This window comes from Sinocyclocheilus grahami, unplaced genomic scaffold, assembly GCF_001515645.1.
Source record: "Sinocyclocheilus grahami isolate Dianchi unplaced genomic scaffold, SAMN03320097.WGS_v1.1 scaffold325.1, whole genome shotgun sequence".
In the NCBI taxonomy this organism is placed as follows: Eukaryota; Metazoa; Chordata; class Actinopteri; order Cypriniformes; family Cyprinidae; genus Sinocyclocheilus; species Sinocyclocheilus grahami.
In genome coordinates this window covers 1,005,548-1,025,611 of record NW_015505504.1, presented here as the reverse complement: position 1 = coordinate 1,025,611, position 20,064 = coordinate 1,005,548, and the positions used below count along the sequence as shown (strand labels likewise).

Below are 20,064 nucleotides of genomic sequence, written 5' to 3'. Positions count from 1 at the left end.
CTACGAGTGACGTCACGGACACTACGTCCATGTTTTTTTACAGTCTATGATCTATTTCCACCAATGGTCTCTATGGTTAACTCTCACAATGGTTATCAGAAACGCAGCCCAGGTCACTCAAAATCAATTATTTAATACAACAAAAATAAATAAGAAATTATATTTAGTATAAAAGAACATCAATTCTATTTTTAGGACCAAGATTTTTTCTTTTTTTATTTGCCAGTCAACATTAATTTCAAGACAATTAAGTACCCTAAATTCTCATTACTGTAATATGCTTGATATTTTACAGTATTCTGTGCTGATTTAAAAATAGAAAATAATAAAAGGTAGTATAACAAATACTTCCATGATGTATAAACTCATTACAATTTATCATCTTTTTCAGACTACAGTAATGCAAATGACAATAAAAATAAATGTCCTAATCCAAAAAAACAAAACAAAAACATAATGTTCCAAAATATAGGCTTAATTAAAATTATTTCTTAATTTTAGGGTGAACTTAAGTGTATGTTCTTTAAGATTCTAAATCGTTATTAATGTTGTGTAATTTATCTGAATTGATTGAATTTGAGGATTTTTTTAATTGACTTAAGTAATAGGATTTTTTTACTTTGCATGTTGAAAATAAATACACTAATAATATTCAGACACTTACAAAAGTCATTTGTCAGCGCATTTGCATCTAAATATCAACAAGGCAGTTTGACAAGTAAGGCATAAATGTGTTTCATGGTACATTAAATCCCACAGAGTTCAGCAGGATTGCATATGAATAACGGAGAAAGCAGAAATGAAAAAGTCAAATGACACAAATCCACTGATGGTCACCAGAGCACAGGGAATTCTAGTTTGCTGAATCCAGGGTCCTTCCTGAGGTCCCAGTAAGTGCCATTGCTCACCCAAGAGTCATCTTCAGCACGTCTGATTGAATTAAAGAAATAGAATTACAGACAGAAACTTGTGACGCACCCAACACAACTACACATTTGTGTTCATAAAAGTCACTTACTTGAAGAATCGGGGCGAGTGTGTAATGTTGTTTTCTTGCAGGACTCTCCTCCTCTCTCTTTGGAGTACTTCAGTTCTTTCTTTCTGTTCTTCTGCTCCAGCAATATCACCCTCTTCAAGTAATCTAACAAAAAGCGGACCAATAAGTAGCCAACAGCATTAGTAATGGGAAAAGTTCACTTTGGGACAACATAAATGCATCATTCATATTTTAAATGTCTCTAATTATGTCCACACCTTTGGTCTGGCCTAAAACGGGTGTCCGTCAGGGGCAAGAGTGGCTTTAAACCCTCCTCCAATTCATTTAACTCAATTGCAAACTGGGTGAATCCATAGTACTGCTCATGGTCCTCAGGCATGGGATCTATATATGCACACAATACAGAGACAAAAACGGTGCTGTTTTAGCACCCTCTTGAGGTCATTATCCACAAATTCATACAACATAATGAATACAGGTTAGAGGTTTGAACCATTTAAATACAGCTAAACAGGCTCTTCTGGACTGGTCTGAAACTCACTTGCTCTCCAGATGCAGGTTGCTGAAGGCGGTTTGCCCAGATATAAGGCCTCGTTCCATTTGCCAAACAGAGAGTGAATGACACGCCCATTTGAATCAGTGACCATACCCTCTACCTCATTAGCATTCAGACCTCCAGATCTTGACTGAATATAAGACATGCATAAAACAAATTATAATAAAAAAACAAAAACGGGAAATCATTCATAAAATGAAAATTTGGTCAAGGTTATTCCACAAGAGGAAGATGCGGGCAAGACAAACACGGATGCACACATAAATGAAATTAAAAGCCTGTTTTGCATGTCTTGATAGTCCCACCTTAAGGAAAGTGACTTTGCAAAGACTGACGTCTCCCATCGTGGTAGAGTGTTTGATTGATATTTCCCCATAGTGTTCGATCCAGCGCTGACCGCTCAGAATGTTATGAATGCATGAAGTGACTTTACTCCACTCATAACGATCCGCAAAACTGAGAATGAGTGAATGAGTAAAAGAGAGACAGAAAGAAACTGAGAGGTGGTGGAGAAGGTGGGATGGAATAATGGAAGTGAATTGGAATCAGAACAATTCAGGATAAAAATGAAATCACCCTGGCAGCTCTAAGCGAGTGACTCCCATGGGAACGATCTCCATGGATTTTCCCCAAAACTTATTCTTCCACCGGACATCTAATGGACATACAGAGAATGGACATTAAAATCATGCTAAATGCTAAAAGTCATGACACTAGCCAAGTGTGCTTCACTTACCTTGCCAAAATGTGTAGTTTTTGGACTCGCAGTGACAAGCAGACACAGGTGGATGGTGACTGACCTGAGGTACACAATGTAACGGTTCATGTGAGCGTGTTCACCTTTGTGTTTTGGTAGAAATAAAAGAAATGTGTACCCTTACCTGTTCAGCAATGAAGTGAAAGCCCTTATCTGGCCGGAGACACTCGTATGTCTCTCCTAATATAGGATTAAACGGTTTTCCTCCTGCTCTAGTGAATGAACACGCATATGCAGATACAGCAAATGCTGCTATATACACCTAAAGACAAACCACACAAGAATAGAATATATGGTTAAAAGAATAGTTCATTAAAAAATTAAAATTTGCTGAAAATGTTCTCTCCAAAATGTAGATGAGATTGTTTCTTCCTCAAATTTGGAGACATTTAGCATTAAATCACTGGCTCACCAGTGGATACTAATGGGTTCCATCAGAATCAGAGTCCAAACAGCTGATAAAAACATCACATTAATCTACAAGTAGGGATGGGTATCATTTACATTTTATCGATACCGCTTATCGATACTGTTATCGAAACTATTTGGTGCAAAAAGATATGAAGTGAAAAGTTGTTAAAAATTTCAAGTTATTTGATTACTGCTGAACTTTAGCAACTGTATTAAAGTTCTTCAGCCAAGAGCAGTGAGTTATTTTTCTCTTTGTGTTTTATTTTAATAACATTAAAGGAAGAGTTCACCCAAAAATGAAAATTGTGTCATCATTTACTCACTCTCAAGTTGTTTTATACCTGAATGAGTTTCTTTCTTCTGTTGAACATAATAAATTATTTTGAAGAATGTGGGAAACTAAACAGTTGCTGGTCCCCAGTGACTTTCATATTTTCCCCCCTACTATTAAAGTCAGTGGGGACCAGCAACTGGTTACCCACATTCTTTAAAATATCTTCTTTTGTGTTCAGCACAAGAATACCTAAAAATTAATACATTAACAACTCAAAGAAAATATATTGGAGCACTACTTGCTGAAAGGACCTCCGTTTAATAGTCCCAGAAGGTGCTCTTTGGTAGGATTCAAAATTATATCTTTAGAAACTACGGATCCAAGGCACTTCTTCCAGTTCCAAAATGTTAAAAAGCCTTTATTCAAACATGGCTCACTCTAGAAACATTAAAAATGACTAGAACACTGCACACTGATGCATTTCGGCCATCCAGCCTTCCTCCACACTCTGATCCGTAGTTTCTATAGAAAAATTAATACATGTTTGGTACAACATGACTGAGTAAATAATGACAGAATTTAAATTTTTAGGTGAACTATCCCTTTAATCAAGCGGCAGCATGTTTAGTAACGTTACTTTCCCTTTAAGAGCTGCACGCATCCATTTCTCTCTCAACTGTTTACTTTCACTTTAGACATAATTAACTGTGTTTATATGTAAACCTTGTGTGTTTTTGACAGTATAAGCGCAATCAGAGACAACTAAGATAACTAAGTAATCAGGTGCTGTTTGACCGGCCGGTGTACACGCTCTGAGTAAGCACATGGCAGAACAGCACGCGAATAAAACGTTTAACCGACAAGGCTTTAAAGCACGCGGAAATAATGTACTTTTGTAATTGCGAATAAGTCTCGTGAGAGTAACTCTGCCGAATCAACGCGAGTTTCAGTTGGAGCTGGAGCCGCGAGACATAATACAGCGCATTGCTTGAGGTAGATGTTGTTTTGTTAGTAAATGTTTCATTATATATGACTAGTGTTGCCTCCTTCGTTCACTATTACACTACTGCATATATTGCATCTGACACTGGTGTCGCTTAGTTTTGTAACGTGAGCCCACACTTTCGAACGTTTCACTCTTGCGTGATTACTGATTGCACATGCGCATGGATATCACACGCACGTCGAGCAAATGTCAGCCACATCATTCAGTGAAGGAAAATGACAAGCAGCAGCTTCTAATTCGTAGTTAGCATTGAAGTATACGGAGATAAAACAACGCAAGTATCGATAACGGTATCGTTTGTCCTGAAGCTTATCGGTATTCCGGTATCGACCCAATTACGTACCGGTCCAAAAAAATACTGGTTGTCGGTACCCATCCCTATCTACAAGTAATCTGCACCATCAATTACCATCTTGTAAAGTGAAAAACTGCATGTCCATCATTAAGGTGTATTAACTTTCAACCATTGCTTTCCATAATCCATAATGACATTCTACCATAACAAAATTAACAATTCGTCTAACTCTCGCATGCTCTTTAAAACATTTTCCTCACTCCTTTGTCCTCCTTCTCCCCCTCTTGCATCAACTCTAATAGCTGACGACTTTGCCATGGTTTTCATTAATAAAATTAAAAACATCAGTGCACAATTTTCCACACCACAATCTGTCAAGCACATCTTACCAGCAAACATACACTCATTCACATCCTTCTCTTCACTCTCTGAGGCAGAAGTCTCCAAACTCATCCTTTCTAATCATCCTACTACTTGTCCGCTTGATCCTATTCCATCTCATCTGCTTCAAGCCATTTCACCTGTAGTTGTACCTGCACTCACTCACATCATTAACATATCCCTTCACACTGGTGTTTTTCCCTCAACATTTAGACAGGCTCCTGTAACTCCACTTCTTAAGAAATCCACCCTTAACCCATCTCTTTTAGAAAACTACAGACCGGTTTCCCTTCTTCCTTTCATTGCAAAAACACTTGAACGAGCTGTGTTCAACCAAGTCTCTGCCTTTCTCACACAGAACAACACCCTCCATGTTAAAATGCCTAACTTTACAGCAGAAAAAAACATGTTTACAGCCTGGTTCAAAAAATTATTTTGGTCTATATAGCTAATTTTGCTCTTCATGACAACTGTGAGGGAGGTGAATTTTTTTATAACTCATCCGTTTAAATTATATTAAGCCTTAAAGTTCTGCATAATTAAGGGCATGGCCACTTGAGTGACAGGTGGATTGCCACTGCTGTCACCACCATCGAGCTAGGTGGGCGTGGTTTCAACAACCAGCTCCCGCCTCTTTGCCCATCTTCGATTATCCGGGAGTGACGTGCGGTGACGCGCTGCCAAGATGGCGACGGCCACCTCCGCCCACTTTGAGCTTCAAAAACTATCTTGGACACTACGTCCAGCAGCGGAGTCCTTAACCATCTTCAAGAATCGGCTAAAAACACCTCTTCCATCTTTATTTGACCCTCTAACTCTAGCACTCTCTATTCTAATTCTATTCTTAAAAAACAAAACTTGTCCTTTTTAGACTTGCACTCTATCCATTTGCTGTTTGTTTTCTTTTAAAAAAAACAAAAAAACTAACACTTGCTTTCTAATCTTTTTCTATTCTATCGGTTTTCTTTTTATTTACTATATTTAAGTAACTATAGTTAAGCTAACTGAGACTTGTTATAGCACTTGTATATCATTGCTCTTTTGTTGATTTTGATTGCTTCCATTGTCCTCATTTGTACGAGCTTTGGATAAAAGTGTCTGCTAAATGACTAAATGTAATGTAAATGTAATGTTTCCTCTAGTGAAAAAGTCCACCGACATATTTGTGTAAATCTGTTTTCACTTACAAACCATGCTTTATTTGTGCATATTTCTCTCCTGATTCAGACGAGAGACTTATTCACTGGAGAAAGCAATATTATGGATAGAGGACTTGTTTAGCCAGAAACAATGTTTTGAAGTTCAAAACATCTTAATGTTGGTTCCTTTTCATGGGAACTTCGAACTGCGTCCTCTAGGGGTCGCTATGGGGACGCCTCGTCGTGACCTGTGTGACTGCTGAGGCACAGAGGAGAATGAACTCGTGGAGATCGCATGTGGATCTGGCCGATGAGTTTGAAGAGGGGTTTTCCCTCTCGCAATCGTCGGCTGTGGACGAGAGTGAGCCGCCAGAGGATGATGTTATTTCATTAACATTGTCTGATCCAGGGGCCAGTGCTCTGCTGGAAAGCAGGAAAATGTCTGACGAGGGCAAAAAGCTGAGGCTGGGCTTTCTCAATCCTCCTGCCCTGCGTATGATGAGCTTTTGAAATTTATGGATCGCGCCACGGCGAGGCTTTACTTGCCGTGAAGCGGGTGAAGAAAATGACATTGTGAGGTCATCTATTAAAAAATAAAAAAAAAAACCTGATGAACGTTATTTTTCTGGCCATAACCCTCCAGCTCAGGTGAGCCCTAATGAGGTAGCCGAGTGCGGGCAAAGGCGCACTCAGCAGCCTTTACGAAGGTCCAGGTCTGAGCCCGAACAAACCAAGGGGTCCTGGCCCGTCTCGGTTTGAGGATCAGAGACGGGCACAGAAGGCTAGTGTCACGGCTCGCGCTCCTCCCCCGCCCGCGGGTAATGGTAGGAATAATCGCGGGTCAAAGAAAGGTAGGTAAAAGACCTAAGGGATGTGATCCAGACAGGGCATCTGCGCTTTGTCCGGATCAGAGTGATACCTCAGTATCAACTAATTTCCTTCGGGGGTCTTACATCTGCCCTTATCTTCCTCTTCCTAATTCCCCTGTAACCACCATCTCTCCACCTGACCGAGGTTAGGTGGGAATTCCCTGCATTACAGTCTCCTATGTTGGACCTATGATGTTTGGATGATGTTACTGATGGTCCGGACCAGAGGCTTCTTCGGACAGGGCTCCGACGCGGGAACCATGGTGTGTGAGTACGATCCATTTCTAAATATATTATGCGCTGGTTTCCGTACCCACTGTATATATGTGTGTGTGTATTTAATGCGCTGGTGGTTGTGTATAATCCTTCTGCTAGCTTTCTTTGCAGTGTTTCCCGGGACCTGTGTGTTTCTGTCCTTTTTCTAGGGTAGGTCCTCGATGAGCACCCCCTCTGCTGGATTTAGAAACCGGGTGCTCGACTTGCAGTGTTTATTTCACTCGTCGATATATGTCCAGATGGTACGGTAAGCCGGGTTTCGGCTTCATACTTCCTGGATTATGCGGCCAGGTCACAGGCTTCTCCGGGAGCCTTCTGGATCATTAGGCCCCCGGCACGACACTGCAAAGATTTCCTGGACGTCCGGGCTGGGCTTATGCTTTCAGGCTGCCCTGTCTGGTCTACCGTATCTAGGTCGCCCTGAGGGGCCTCCCGATCACCAAGATATCCCCTCTTGCTGAGGCATCGAGCGGGAAGTATCCATGGCAATATGGTAGAGTTGGTACTTAGTGCTCGCCATGGTTTCTGGCATGCACTCCCCTCAGCATGGTGGAGTGGGTATACCATTCCCCATAGTGACCCCTAGAGGACGCAGTTTGAAGTTCCCATGAAAGGGAACGTCTCAGGTTACTTATGTAACCATGATTCCCTGAGTAGGGAACGAGACACTGCGTCCTCTAGGTTTCTTGCCATGCTTTGGACGCAAGCTTCAGACGAAGAAGCGGATGATGTGTTCTCCCGGGGGCCTATTTATACTATAATCGCACCGGTAGTGATGTCATGGCTGTCGCCGGCCAATGTGTTGTTGGTGTTTTTTCAATGTATGCTTCAGACACGGGTACGACGAGGCGTCCCCATAGCGACCCCTAGAAGGCGCAGTGTCTCGTTCCCTACACAGGGAACCATGGTTACATAAGTAACCTGAGACAATTTATTACAAACACTTAGCTTTCACTTCACAAGATGTTAACTGATTGACTGGAGTCATGTGGATTACTTGTGGATTATTATCAGCTGTTTGGACTCTCATTCTGATGGCACCCATTCGCTGCAGAGGATCAATTGGTGAGCAAGTGATGAAATGCTACATTTCTCCAAATTTGTCCTGATGAAGATACAAACTCATCTACATCTTGGATGGCCTTAGGGTGAGTAAATTTTCAGCACATTTAAATTTTTGAGTCAACTATTCCTTTAAGCACAAAAACAGTTTTGAAGATAGAAAGTCATTTTGAATGAGAGTGAGTAAATGATGATAGAATGCATATGATTGATCTCACCATGCGCATGTGTGGGTCGTGTGTGTTTGCAGCAGTGTCCAGCAGGTGGCAGTACTCAACTTCCTCACACAGTCTCTGCAGGGTGTTCAAGGGCTCATTGAGTTGGACGGGCATGGCAACTTTCGACAGGTCTTTACCGATGTTACTACGCAGAATACTCCACAGATTCACGCTCTCGTTCATGCGAGTACTCGGCAAACGCTCTCGCCGCTTCACTGCACAGTTGTTGCCGTTACCTGAAGACACAAAAACACACATAAACCATTAACTATGGTTGTAAAGAAAGGTGATGCTTCATAAAGGTGAACTTGGACAGTGCCTTACTTGAAATCTCCTTTGCGACTCCATTCTCATTCCTGCAAAACTCCACTGACGTGCTGTCACTCACATCACTGACATACGAATCATCATCGGACGCCTGGTCACAAAAAAATACAAAATATAATGATCAGTAAGAAATTCATGTGTTTTACCTTCTTCTTGATGAAAAATATTTTTTATTTCAATTTTAAATCACTAAATCACTGACAGATGATTCAGGCAAATCTGCGATTTGACCACTTGGCCTCTCTGACCTCATTCTCAGACGAGCTCCCAGACAGCAGATACTCTTTAGCGTCAAAAAACTCTGACAGGGATTCTGGGATTGACCCTCGACTCTCACTGGACACCTGCTGCCGGAGAGGGCGTGATCCAACGAGGACTTCCTGATCAGTTGAGAACATTTGAGTCATAATTGGCTTTGTTGATTTTGGCCAATAACAACTGAGCATATAAACAAATTTGTTGCCTATACCTTCTCACTGATACAATCCAATGTGTTCCTGACTCGGTCTCTTTCTGTGCAAAGTGAAGTGTACGCTGACCGAAGAGTGGAATGAACTAGTAGAAGAAAAGAAAGGGAGAAAAGTGAGAAAGAGGAAAAAGTATATGTCATTTCATCATACTCTTCTCAAAAATTCAGTAGCCGATAACAGTACAAGTAAAATGTCATGATTATCGATACCAGTTTCGATACTACAGCAAAACTAATGTTACTGAAAATGATTCCTTTATTTTAAAACATAGTTATTAAAGGGGTCATATGATGCTTTTTTAAAGATCATTATTTTGTGCATTTGGTGTAACAGAATATGTTGATATGCTTTAATGTTCAAAAAACACATTATTTTTCAAATACTGTACGTTATTGTAGGTCCTCTATGCCCCGCCTCTCTCAAACGCTTCGTTTTCTACAAAGTAGATATGTGGGGGCGTGTTAGAACGAGCCATTTTAGGGGGGCGTGGCAGAGTCTTAACTTTGATAAAGAATATCTCTTTGGTTTTGAGACTTTAGTCTTTGCAACTTCAGGGATCTTATCTATGCACAATCAGCTTGTAACACTCCAAAGAGAAAGGAAAACTTGAAATCGCATCATATGACCCCTTTAATATAAATATCCCATGCATGTGTGCATTCAGACTCGCCAGTGGCAGCAAGCCGACAGAACTCCTCCTGCATTCGAGAGGCTTCTGTTGGTGAGTCTGGACTATCCAGGCATGAATCTGGTGAAACAGGCTCTGAATATATCAAGTTCGGGTGAGATACGTGCAGATGGGAAGATGAAGCATCAGGATTTGGCTAGAAAACAACAGATCAGAGTTAAAGTGAATGAGAGAGTGTGTGTGTGTGATGCAGTGTCTTGGTGTGTACAATGCAATTAGAAAAAGAGCTATTTTACCTGCTGTGTGTTTTTATTTTCCTTGCTATAATTCTTTGATCTCCATTTTTTGTGCCCTCGTTTCTCTTTTTTGGAGCTTTCAGTCTGGGGCCACACACACACACACACATTTACGTACATTTTTGTCTAAATAATGAGCTATAGATAAAAACATTTCATAAATCTTACCAAACCCAAACAGTGTACACTTTTGCACTTTATTATTTAAAAAATTATTTTTATTTTATGAATGAATAGTTTAGGATTTATCCGGATGTCCCCTAATTAATGTTTAATCAGATTTAATAAACCTACCTACACAGACCAAACATAAACACATATTTAATCCATAGATACAGTGAAACGCATGCAAACAGCCCTACCTGCAGTAAGTTAATGGCAGGTGCTGAGAACGTTCTGTGAAGAACTTCCATATTTTTCAGCAGCAAATTTAATTCCAGCAGAGCTGACTCACACTCTGACAGATCTAAAAAGGTTACAGTGTTTAATTTTTCCTAGAGATGATCAGGAAAACAACTTCTCTAAAATGTTCTCTATGTAGTAGTTGCACAGTACTTTTGCCATGAATATTGCAGAATGATATGTCAGTGCAGGTTTTTCCATCTACCTTTGCAGCACTTATCCATGTCTTGAGAGTTTTGCCACCAGCTGTTCTTCAACAGGGCTGAAGGCAGCTTGGAGAGAAATGAACGCTGGTAAAAAAAGAGAAAAAACACGAAATGTGTTTTCTGCGTATATTGCTGTGTGACTTTCTGTGTCACTTGGAAATAATAGGAAAGAGTTATAGTACCATTAAAAAAAATTTGTGGTCAGTAAGATATTTCAGTGTTTTTGAAAGAAGTCTCTTATGCTGACTAAGGCTGCATTTATTTGATCATAAATACAGTAAAAACAAATTTAATATATTTTAAAAGGTAGCTGAATTTTAACATGCTGATTTGGTGCTCAAGAAACATTTCTTATTATCAATATTAAATACAGGTGTAATGCTTATTTTTGTGGAAATCATGATACTTTTTGTTCAGGATTCTTTGATTAATAGAAAGTTCAAAAGAACTTTATTCAATTTATTTAAAAACATATACAGTATATATATGTTTTTGAAACAATGTTAAAGTCTTTATTATGACTTAAAACAAAGTCTTACTGACTTACTCAATATTGTTGTTGTTATTAAGGGTGCACAATATGCAACCCAGTAATTGCACATAAATATGCACATCAGTAATTATTAATTTTATTTTAATTAGTGTTCAGTCTAGCGACATGATATTGTGCGCAAATTCTTATTACTTTAAATTCAAACTCTTTTCTTATGCCAAGTACCATAAACAAGCTAATTTTCATACTGTACATCCAGATGTTTTGATTCAACAAATCATGTAAAATTCCAGATGTAAAACTTTATTGATGTTTTTAAAGGCACAGTATAAAACACAATATCAGCCATGACATATTTTAATAACTGAAGTAGTAAACTGTCAGTTTCAGGCAAAATTTCAGCATCTCTCGTTATTATTGTAACTTTCCTTACAGCTTTACACGTTCTTATCCTGTTTAATGGGATGTTGGGTCTAAAGGCTGACTTTATGACGACTGTATAAGGAGGGTAAATACTCGTCTGTTGGCGGTGGGGTCAGATTGCAGCGGTCGCTCGGGAGGCTCCATGGTGATCTCGTTCTGACGGAACGTTCGATGATGACGTAGTTGAGTCACCCACTGCTCAAACAGATCCCGAGTCTTTGCCTGTGAATGTCACCATAAATACAGCTAATGTGCATTCTCAAAATGAGACCATGTGTAGGTGAGCATGTGTTGTTTGAGTGTATGCCAATACCTTGAGATGATAGATACTATCCTCTGTGTCCAGGTCGATGCACATTGACTTCTTCTTCATGGCCATGACAGAGAGACCAACATCAATGCGACCTCGTAACCTCCCCTTCTTCAGCTGAGGAATCAATCACACGGTAAGCAACAAAAGAGCATCACTGACAGGATTTAAGCAAGTTTACTCCACATAGGCCTTAAAGAACTTGTGTGTAGCATGTGGATGAGACTATGTTGTCACACTCACATCAGTCCCAGTCTTGGCATATGTAAGGATGCCCCTTTCAAGCAGGAAATATCTCTGTTAAACATAGACAGACAAGGAGAAAAGCATTTTTAGCACCCTTAGGTGTAATATATATTCAAATGACAATATCATGTGATCACCTTATGCCAGCCTTTCATTGGCCACTTCCTCTTTTTCAACAGCAAACCTTCCTGCTTCTCAGGCTTCTGAATATTTCCTGTCAATCCTTGCAAGTCCTCAACCAACTCCCAGCTGTCCTAAAGAATAAGAAGATAAAAGAGGTTTAACTTTTAAAAATCTGTGGAAGAAAGAACATGTACTTTTTTCTAAGAGAGTTAAAAACTGCTGATGTAGATGTTGATTTAAAGCATACAGAGCAATTACAGCAATACCAACTGCATCAAACGACCATCATATCCACTACTATGGCAAAAAAAAAAAACCCCGCACACTAGGGCCTGGTTTCATAAACGGGGCTTAGCCTAAACCAGGATTAGGCCATAGTTCAATTAGGACATTTAAGTAATTTTTATAAACATGCCATAAAAAAGCATTCGTGGTGTGCATCTTAAGACAAAACAAAGACACTGACATGTTTTAAGATCAGTCAGTGCAAGTTTCTTTCAGTTGAAACAGCTCAAATTTACATTTTAGTCTAGGACTAGGCTTAAGCCTTGTCTGTGAATCAGGGGATAGATGTTTTAGCAAACATCAATTAAGTCCTCAGTAAATATCTGAAGTAGTTTGTCTTACCTGTCTGTTGTCTTCCGATGAGGAGTTACTCTCTTTTCGTTGTGTAAATGGTGTTATGGTTGCTGTGGCGGGTGATGTCTTGGGAGACAGTGGTGCAATTTGGTCTTCTGTACTCATCTTGCAATTAACTTACTATGGAGACAAAAACAGGCAACACTCAATACAAAATTACAGTACCCGAATTACATAATATGGCCAACAGAGGGCAACAGAGACAGGCAAGAACAAGTGTGAGCGAGGCTAAGAAAGTCAGGAAATGACAAGTAGAAACTAAACCTATGACAAGAAATATCTGCTTTATCCTCTTTTTTGGAATAAAAAAGGAATAAAAAGGAAATAAAATAAATAAAAAGAAAAAATTATAAACTACAACAATGCATAAGACCATGATGAAACGTTCATATTCCCAGGCAATCCGATGCAGGCTCAAATTTTTTATTTCAATAAACTTGTTATCCAGATAATATTTTAATAATTTATTTTGATTTGTAAAATGTTAAAAACTATTATTTAAATGTCACAAACATAATTTTTATCCAAAGTAAATGGGTAGTCAAACAAGAAAATATATAGCTTCCTTGATACTTTAGGTCCTTGGCTCCTTGGCTCCTTGGCTCCATTCACATATAGTTTTGATGCTCATTCATGTGTTTTTTATGTACAGTATAAATGAAAGTGGCATAAAGGCATAAATGGCCTAAAGCATTTGTGAGAGGTTTTGATTCCGATACCTCCAAAAATGAACCTGACTGGACCACAGTTTTTGGAGGGTTGACGCTTGACGCATGACGCATTAAAGGGGTCATATGATGTTATTTTAAAGATCATTATTTTGTGCATTTGGTGTAACAGAATATGTTGACATGCTTTAGTGTTCAAAAAACACATTGTAGGTCCTCTATGCCCCGCCTCTCTCTGTCGTTTTCTACAAAGCCCCTCCTTCCGACAAGCACAGTCTGCTCTGATTGGCCAGCTGACCCAGTGCATTGTGATTGGCCGAACACCACAAGCACGCGTCGGAAATGTAACGCCCCTTTCCATAATCGCGAGCTTCAGCTTTCAACATAAATGTAAAGAAATGTAAATAATGTCCTTAATTTTACCATCAGTTCAAGCCCGAAAGGGGAACAGAGTGGCGTGACAGACACAGTGATGATGCTCGTATGTATTTGCAATACACAAGCCGCAATTAAGAAAGCTGACTCCACTGTGATGTGACCCTGTCTCTCTCTCACGCACACACACACAGAACGCGATACTCTACATGGCGCAAAACTCCACATTTGAACAGTCAATAGCAAATACTTAAACTATTAAGAAAACATACTTACAGTAGCTGATTCAGAATAAGCGCCAAATTGTCATAGCAAAGTTGGAACTGACCCATTTTTTTAAAAATAGCCTTTGCACAGCCAGCCTTGTAGGCTTACTCTCCTAGGTTCACAAAACTGTCGTCCATAAAATGCGTTGCACATATTCGAACATCTGGGTTGTGCTGTTCTGTTGTAAATAAATCTTAACCAATGATTCCTCATGGCATCTACTTCCGGAAGGCCAAATAAAGTGCTTTTGCTTTCGCACAGAAACACACAGCGTCTCCCTGGCATGGCTGCATCAACACTACTGCGGTTCCTGAAACCATGCCTTCTTTCTTTGCGTGAACATTTGGGTGGCATTACTCAAATATTTCCACATCGTGACGTAGAGATGTGGGGGCGTGTTTGAATGAGGCGTTTTAGCCCGGTCTGGATCAGCCTTCTCTTTTAGATAGAATAAATCCTTTTGTGGGAGACTTTGAGCTTTGTAACTCTGCAGATCTTATACATGCACAAATAGCTACATAACACACTAAAGAAAAGGAAAAATAGAAATCGCATCATATGACCCCTTTAATTTGACATCACAAACCCAAACTGTAGAACTTATAAAGTCTAAATGTCATGTGAGAGACGTTTGCAATTTTTACAAACAGGTCTGTTCCATGCAACCAAAATATCCCACTCAAACAACCTGCAAACTACTTCAGAGTGACCACTAACCTCTAAAAATGACTTTACCATCCACACCTACACTGAAAAATCTTTAGGATAAAGCAATAAAGAGGGAGTATGTGGATAGGAGAGAGAGACAGAGTGAGAGAACGACACCAAAGACTACTAATGGTCAGGTCATTCTCATGATGAGTCACCAGGGCAAATTTGTGGTGAATAGACAGACCGCACGCACAAAAGCTCCTCTTATATGTGAGCCACTCTAGCCTTAGGATACACATGTTGTTATTCCACACATACACTCACAGTATGTTTCTGAGTATTCAAGGGCATTCACTTGCTTCTTTTTAAATGTATGTGTGTTTGAGAATTTGTATGTAACTCCAGCTCAACGTTACTGAACTCAAAGTCGGCTTTTTGTTTAGTTTGCAGAGCCAAACTTGTCTAAAGCTAGACTGAGGTATGTAGACGAGTATGCGTGCATGTCTGAAACCATGGTGGTGTTTAGGGAAAAATGAATTCCTGTGATTTTGCATCTCAACGACATTTGTACACACTACAAACATTTCAGCCGGATTTGCCCTGCATGCAAGGTTGATATATACTTAAGGTTATTTACATTTCTTCTAATCAGTGGAAATGTGTTGCTAAATCTTTTATGATAAACTCATAAAATCAAGACTCTCCCAAAATAGGTTAAGTTTCCTTGTGCAATTATAAGCTCCCACGGTCAGGTCAGGAAGACATGCAAATAAAAAAAGGCAGTGTTTTCCTTTAACCCTTTTCTTTCCTATTATAATGCTGAGAACAGATTCAAAAGACAGTCACAGCACACAAATACTACAGCGATAGTAGAGTTAGCCATGATGCAAAGTGGGGTAAAATTACTGTAATGCACAGCCAGTCTTCAGTGTCACATGATCCTTCAAAAATCTTTTTAATTCCTTTGTATATGTGTTTTTATATGGCTTTTAAGTTGGAGGAAAAAAATGTTTTTTTTTTCTTTAATTCAGTTTTTTTTCTTAATCGCCTAAAAGTCTCAAATACTCTAACTTTCTGACATGTATATTTACCTCTCATTCTCTCTAGAATCAAATTAAATTTCTGAGCCAGAATCATCCATTTAATAAAGATTGTCAGTCCCTGATCCCTGTGTTAGAGTGGTAAACATTGCATGTGTGGCATTGAAAACAGGTTCTCTTGTCTGATGAGGGTGAGAAACCTATAATGTAAACATAGGAGAAGAGAACGCCAACACAATATGGTCAGAGTTAGTTGTAGGGCCAAACAATGCAAAACCATCAACGGAAACTGACATTTTCCATACTGACTTTTATGGTGTGTATTGTGTAAAGCATAGAATGTGGGTGTAAGTACTAATGCACACACACACACACACACAAATATGCACAAAATATGAGGACTGGCCCTTTACAATACATGTCAATAATTAACTCGTAAATTAGTCATTACAGTAAATGGGCTCTAGGTTGAGGGCTGTACAGTGGGACCAAGGGCAAGGAAGCATATTGAAGATACAGTTATGACAAATACAAACTCATTTTAATGATTCCTCATTAGATTGGCAAAATAGATTAAAAGGAATAAAGCTGTTGAGTTGAATAATGAACAGCTTATTGTGGGTGAGGGTCAAATGAAAAGTGCAGATGACAAAGTCAGTGACTTCATGGGGGAAAAACCAACACTGTAAAAAAAAAAACTGACATTTACGGTAAAATACCAGCAGCTGTGGTTGCTAAAACTTTACCACAAAAAAATATTGTAGCCACATTTTGGGTTTTACATACTTAACTTAAATTCACAGTAAAAAAAAACTTGATTGAAATACTAATATCTGTTTTGTACCATACACTGATAACTACCAAAAACAGGTGGTAATGAGAAAGTCACATGATGAACCAAAGCTCATCCAGCCTGGTCTCGTTTATACGTAGGTATTAATACGTAACATTTACAAGCACAAAACGTACACTTTTGTACGTTTTTAATCATGCCCGAGTAAACTATTTAATAATGCAATTGAAAATAAGTTAATTCATATGATAATTCAAAACTAATACAATTAATGCCCCGATTTCAATATTCATAAGGATTCATTTTTAGGTGTTGTCAATACGTCAGTTTTGTTCGTTAAAATGCTGAAAATACGTAAGTATTGTACGTTTTAGTGCCTGTAAAAACTTAAGTAAATGTACGTTTTATAGAAACACATTTTACGTATAATATATACGAATTATCATGAGATCACGTTGGCTCATCACAAGCAGCTTTTCCACAAGCTGAGGAGGTACATTTTTATATGTGACCCTGGACCACAAAACCAGTCTTAAGTCGCTGGGGTATATTTGTAACAATAGCCAAAAATACATTGTATGGGTCAAAATTATTGATTTTTCTTTTATGCCAAAAATCATTAGGATGTTAAGTAAAGATCATGTTCCATGAAGATATTTTGTAAATCTCCTACTGTAAATATATCAAAACTTAATTTTTGATTAGTAATATGCATTGCTAAGAACTTCATTTGGACAACTTTAAAGGCGATTTTATCAAAAAAACATTTTTTGCACCCTCAGATTCCAGATTTTCAAATAGTTGTATCTTGGCCAAATATTGTCCTATCCTAACAAACCATACATCAATAGAAAGCTTATTTATTCAGCTTTCAGATGATGTATAAATCTCAATATCGAAAAATTTACCCTTATGACTGGTTTTGTGGTCCAGGATCACATATATAGGTACACAGTGCCATTCACACAAACGCTAAACACCATCATGTTTAACACACATGATACTGAAATAATGCAATAAGCATTAATTTAACAACATTAGATGTAAGATAAAACCCTAATGTACACAACTAATACGAAAAAACTAAGAAGAAACCGTTATTTCAATGAAAATACATCAAATGTGAAGTGTCATTCTGGGAATGTCAATGTACGGTTTTTCACTGTAAATTATACAATGACTTGTTCTTTTAAACGTAAATTACAGGTATTCATCGTATATAGTACGGAAACTTGCTGTAAATTAATTAACAGGTTTTTACTGTAGCATTTTTACAGTCTTTTACTGTTAAAATCACGACCACATTTTATAGTGATATACCCCTTGAGGTCTTTGAAAGATGCTTCAGTCACATGAATTAGTAAGTATGATCTCACAGGGGCAACAAAAGCTTATCAATTTAAGTACATTGGTTAGACAGCAAATGACACCATGTATCATCATCAAAGACATCACTGAATCAATGATGAACTGACTTTAACTGAAAAATCGACTGTTTACTGTATAAAGCGCTATATAAATAAAGGTGACTTGACTTGACTATCATTTAGGCTTCACTTCTTCAAACAACATTTGACATCTAACTTCCAACTCCGAAAAAAGGCCACAGATATGTTTTTAAAAATATGATCTGTATGAACTATTGTCTGGCTGTATGATATAAAGCAGTTTGTTTTAGCCTATTGTTGTGTACGAGTACATTTAGGAAAAACATACTGAAACAACTCATAAGCCACATAATTCATTTCAAAACATGTAAAGCCTTCAGTTTAACACTCTGAAAGTCCCACTAAACCACAGTGATCATGACGACAATATGATGGGGAACAATGTTTGACAATGTTTCTCATTATCTAAAAATAAACAATTAACCAAATCAATGGTACTAAAAACTACATCAAATGAGATGTCAAACTATTATACAACACAATATTTGCATTTTGCAACCTTAAAGTGGAACACAAAATAAGACAGTAAGCAGAATGATGACCTCAGCTACCTTTCACGTTCATTGTATGGAGAAAAAAAAGATGCAATGAAAGCGAATTGTGACTGAGGCTGTTCTGCCTAACAGCTCCTTTTCCGTCCACAGAAGAAAGGAAACCATACCAATATGGTAAATGATGACAGAAGTTTCATTTTTAGGTGTACTTTCCCTTTAAGTCAATAAAAACATTTTTAAAAGTCTTAGCACTTAGCACCGTTAAATTCACACTACACTAAAGCCATCTTGATCATAATTAAGGGGAGCAACATTTGACGTTGATTCCAATTAAATGAATAACAAAACAGCTACACAAAATAAGAACAAAAGGATTATACTACACACAATATTTGCATTCCTGGCGCCACCTGAACGCTTGTAGGCTACTCGATGCGGGCCCCTTTTCGTTGCCACAGCAACGCGATGCGCTGATGACTTTGACCAAACAGATCAGTCACATCGTAAATGACACCACAGAAAAATCTTCAACCTCTCAACATGAACTGCAAAGCTGCCTGAGGTCAAACAGAGCGAGAAACAGACTTAGTAAAAGAAAAACGGTGTAAAATTAGTCAGATCGATGAGTCAGTCTATCCATGATGAGGACAGGAAACAGAACGAACAGGGTTTCTAAGACGACAGACAATAAACTCAAAACAAACCACACGCAATAATTGGTGATCAGGGCTGAGTTTTTAACAAAACACACTTAATATATAATATAATCATATTTATGCTCGGATGTACATCCATGGTTAAGAGGTTTCCCATGAATCACAGTTACAATAATTCTCTTACAACAAGCCAAGACTTGTTTGATAATTCAAAGATAGACTAAAGCGTCTCCGTGCGTAAAGTGAACACAAACTCCGAGCCTACCGCAGTTGCAGGTTCAGAGTGACAGCGTGGCGCGGCGGCTCTGTTGTCGTGTCACTGACGGTCCACTTATAAAAACGCCTTTTCAGCACATTTACATGTTAGACCAAGTGACTGTCACCGGGTTTACCATCCCACTTCTTCTACCTGCCGAAGTCAGATCTTAGGTAGCTTCGCTTCTGGGAAGGTTATCTCGAACGAAATGTCCGTGACGCACCGATGTAATTCGAGAGTGAAGCGGAAGGTGGAGGAGACCGCAGGTTTTAAGTTTACGGCTTCCAGCTCAGGTTTGAACCTCGAGCTGTGTTTTGAGTTCCGCGGTGAGGTGAGCAGGAGGTGGGCGGGGCATAATGGTGATTGACGTTTAGAAAGCCAATTAAAATCCATCGAAACTTGACATGTAGCCTATTGAGAGACGGCATTTTAAAACACAACAGAAGCTATTATTATGTAATTCAGGTACGCACAGGTAAGCAGTTCAAATATCTATCTATCTATCTATCTATCGCCTGTCTGTCTATTATAGTCAAATTAATTGAACCATCCACTAACCCGGAAAATAACCATCTGATATTGGGTGAGCAACATATTTTGAGGACAACATAA

At 38.7% G+C, this 20,064-nt stretch overlaps 1 protein-coding gene across 3 annotated transcripts; it reads right to left on the bottom strand.

The window, feature by feature from the left end:
• Positions 1-506: 506 nt before the first annotated feature.
• osbpl3a (oxysterol binding protein-like 3a) lies at positions 507-19,764 on the bottom strand. 3 transcript variants are annotated; one of them, XM_016294896.1, is made up of 22 exons: positions 19,462-19,764; positions 12,793-12,924; positions 12,180-12,296; positions 12,040-12,093; positions 11,800-11,913; positions 11,580-11,708; positions 10,570-10,654; positions 10,325-10,428; positions 9,963-10,046; positions 9,709-9,862; positions 9,038-9,123; positions 8,817-8,948; positions 8,566-8,659; positions 8,242-8,477; positions 2,435-2,572; positions 2,290-2,353; positions 2,130-2,208; positions 1,859-2,009; positions 1,539-1,683; positions 1,255-1,381; positions 1,019-1,141; positions 507-930 (listed from the first exon to the last, which is right to left on the bottom strand). In XM_016294896.1, exons 2-22 carry the CDS (start codon positions 12,907-12,909, stop codon positions 834-836), a joined length of 2,430 nt encoding a protein of 809 aa, XP_016150382.1. In that variant the 5' UTR covers positions 12,910-12,924; positions 19,462-19,764; the 3' UTR covers positions 507-833. The 3 variants fall into 3 exon arrangements, with proteins under 3 accessions (XP_016150382.1, XP_016150384.1, XP_016150385.1); XM_016294898.1 differs by lacking the exon at positions 19,462-19,764 and adding an exon at positions 13,371-13,389 and having other exon boundaries at positions 12,793-12,920; XM_016294899.1 differs by lacking the exons at positions 507-930; positions 1,019-1,141 and having other exon boundaries at positions 1,300-1,416.
• Between the last annotated feature and the right edge of the window lie 300 nt (positions 19,765-20,064).

What these genes read in the sequence shown, in the direction of transcription:
- osbpl3a (XM_016294896.1), bottom strand. Translation starts at nt 12,909, where the DNA reads ATGAGTACAGAAGACCAAATTGCACCACTGTCTCCCAAGACATCACCC. An exon ending in TGGATTGTATCAGTGAGAAG is followed by an intron (nt 8,949 to 9,037) that starts GTATAGGCAACA and finishes TCAACTGATCAG; the next exon opens with GAAGTCCTCGTTGGATCACG. An exon ending in AACCTGCATCTGGAGAGCAA is followed by an intron (nt 1,382 to 1,538) that starts GTGAGTTTCAGA and finishes GTGCATATATAG; the next exon opens with ATCCCATGCCTGAGGACCAT.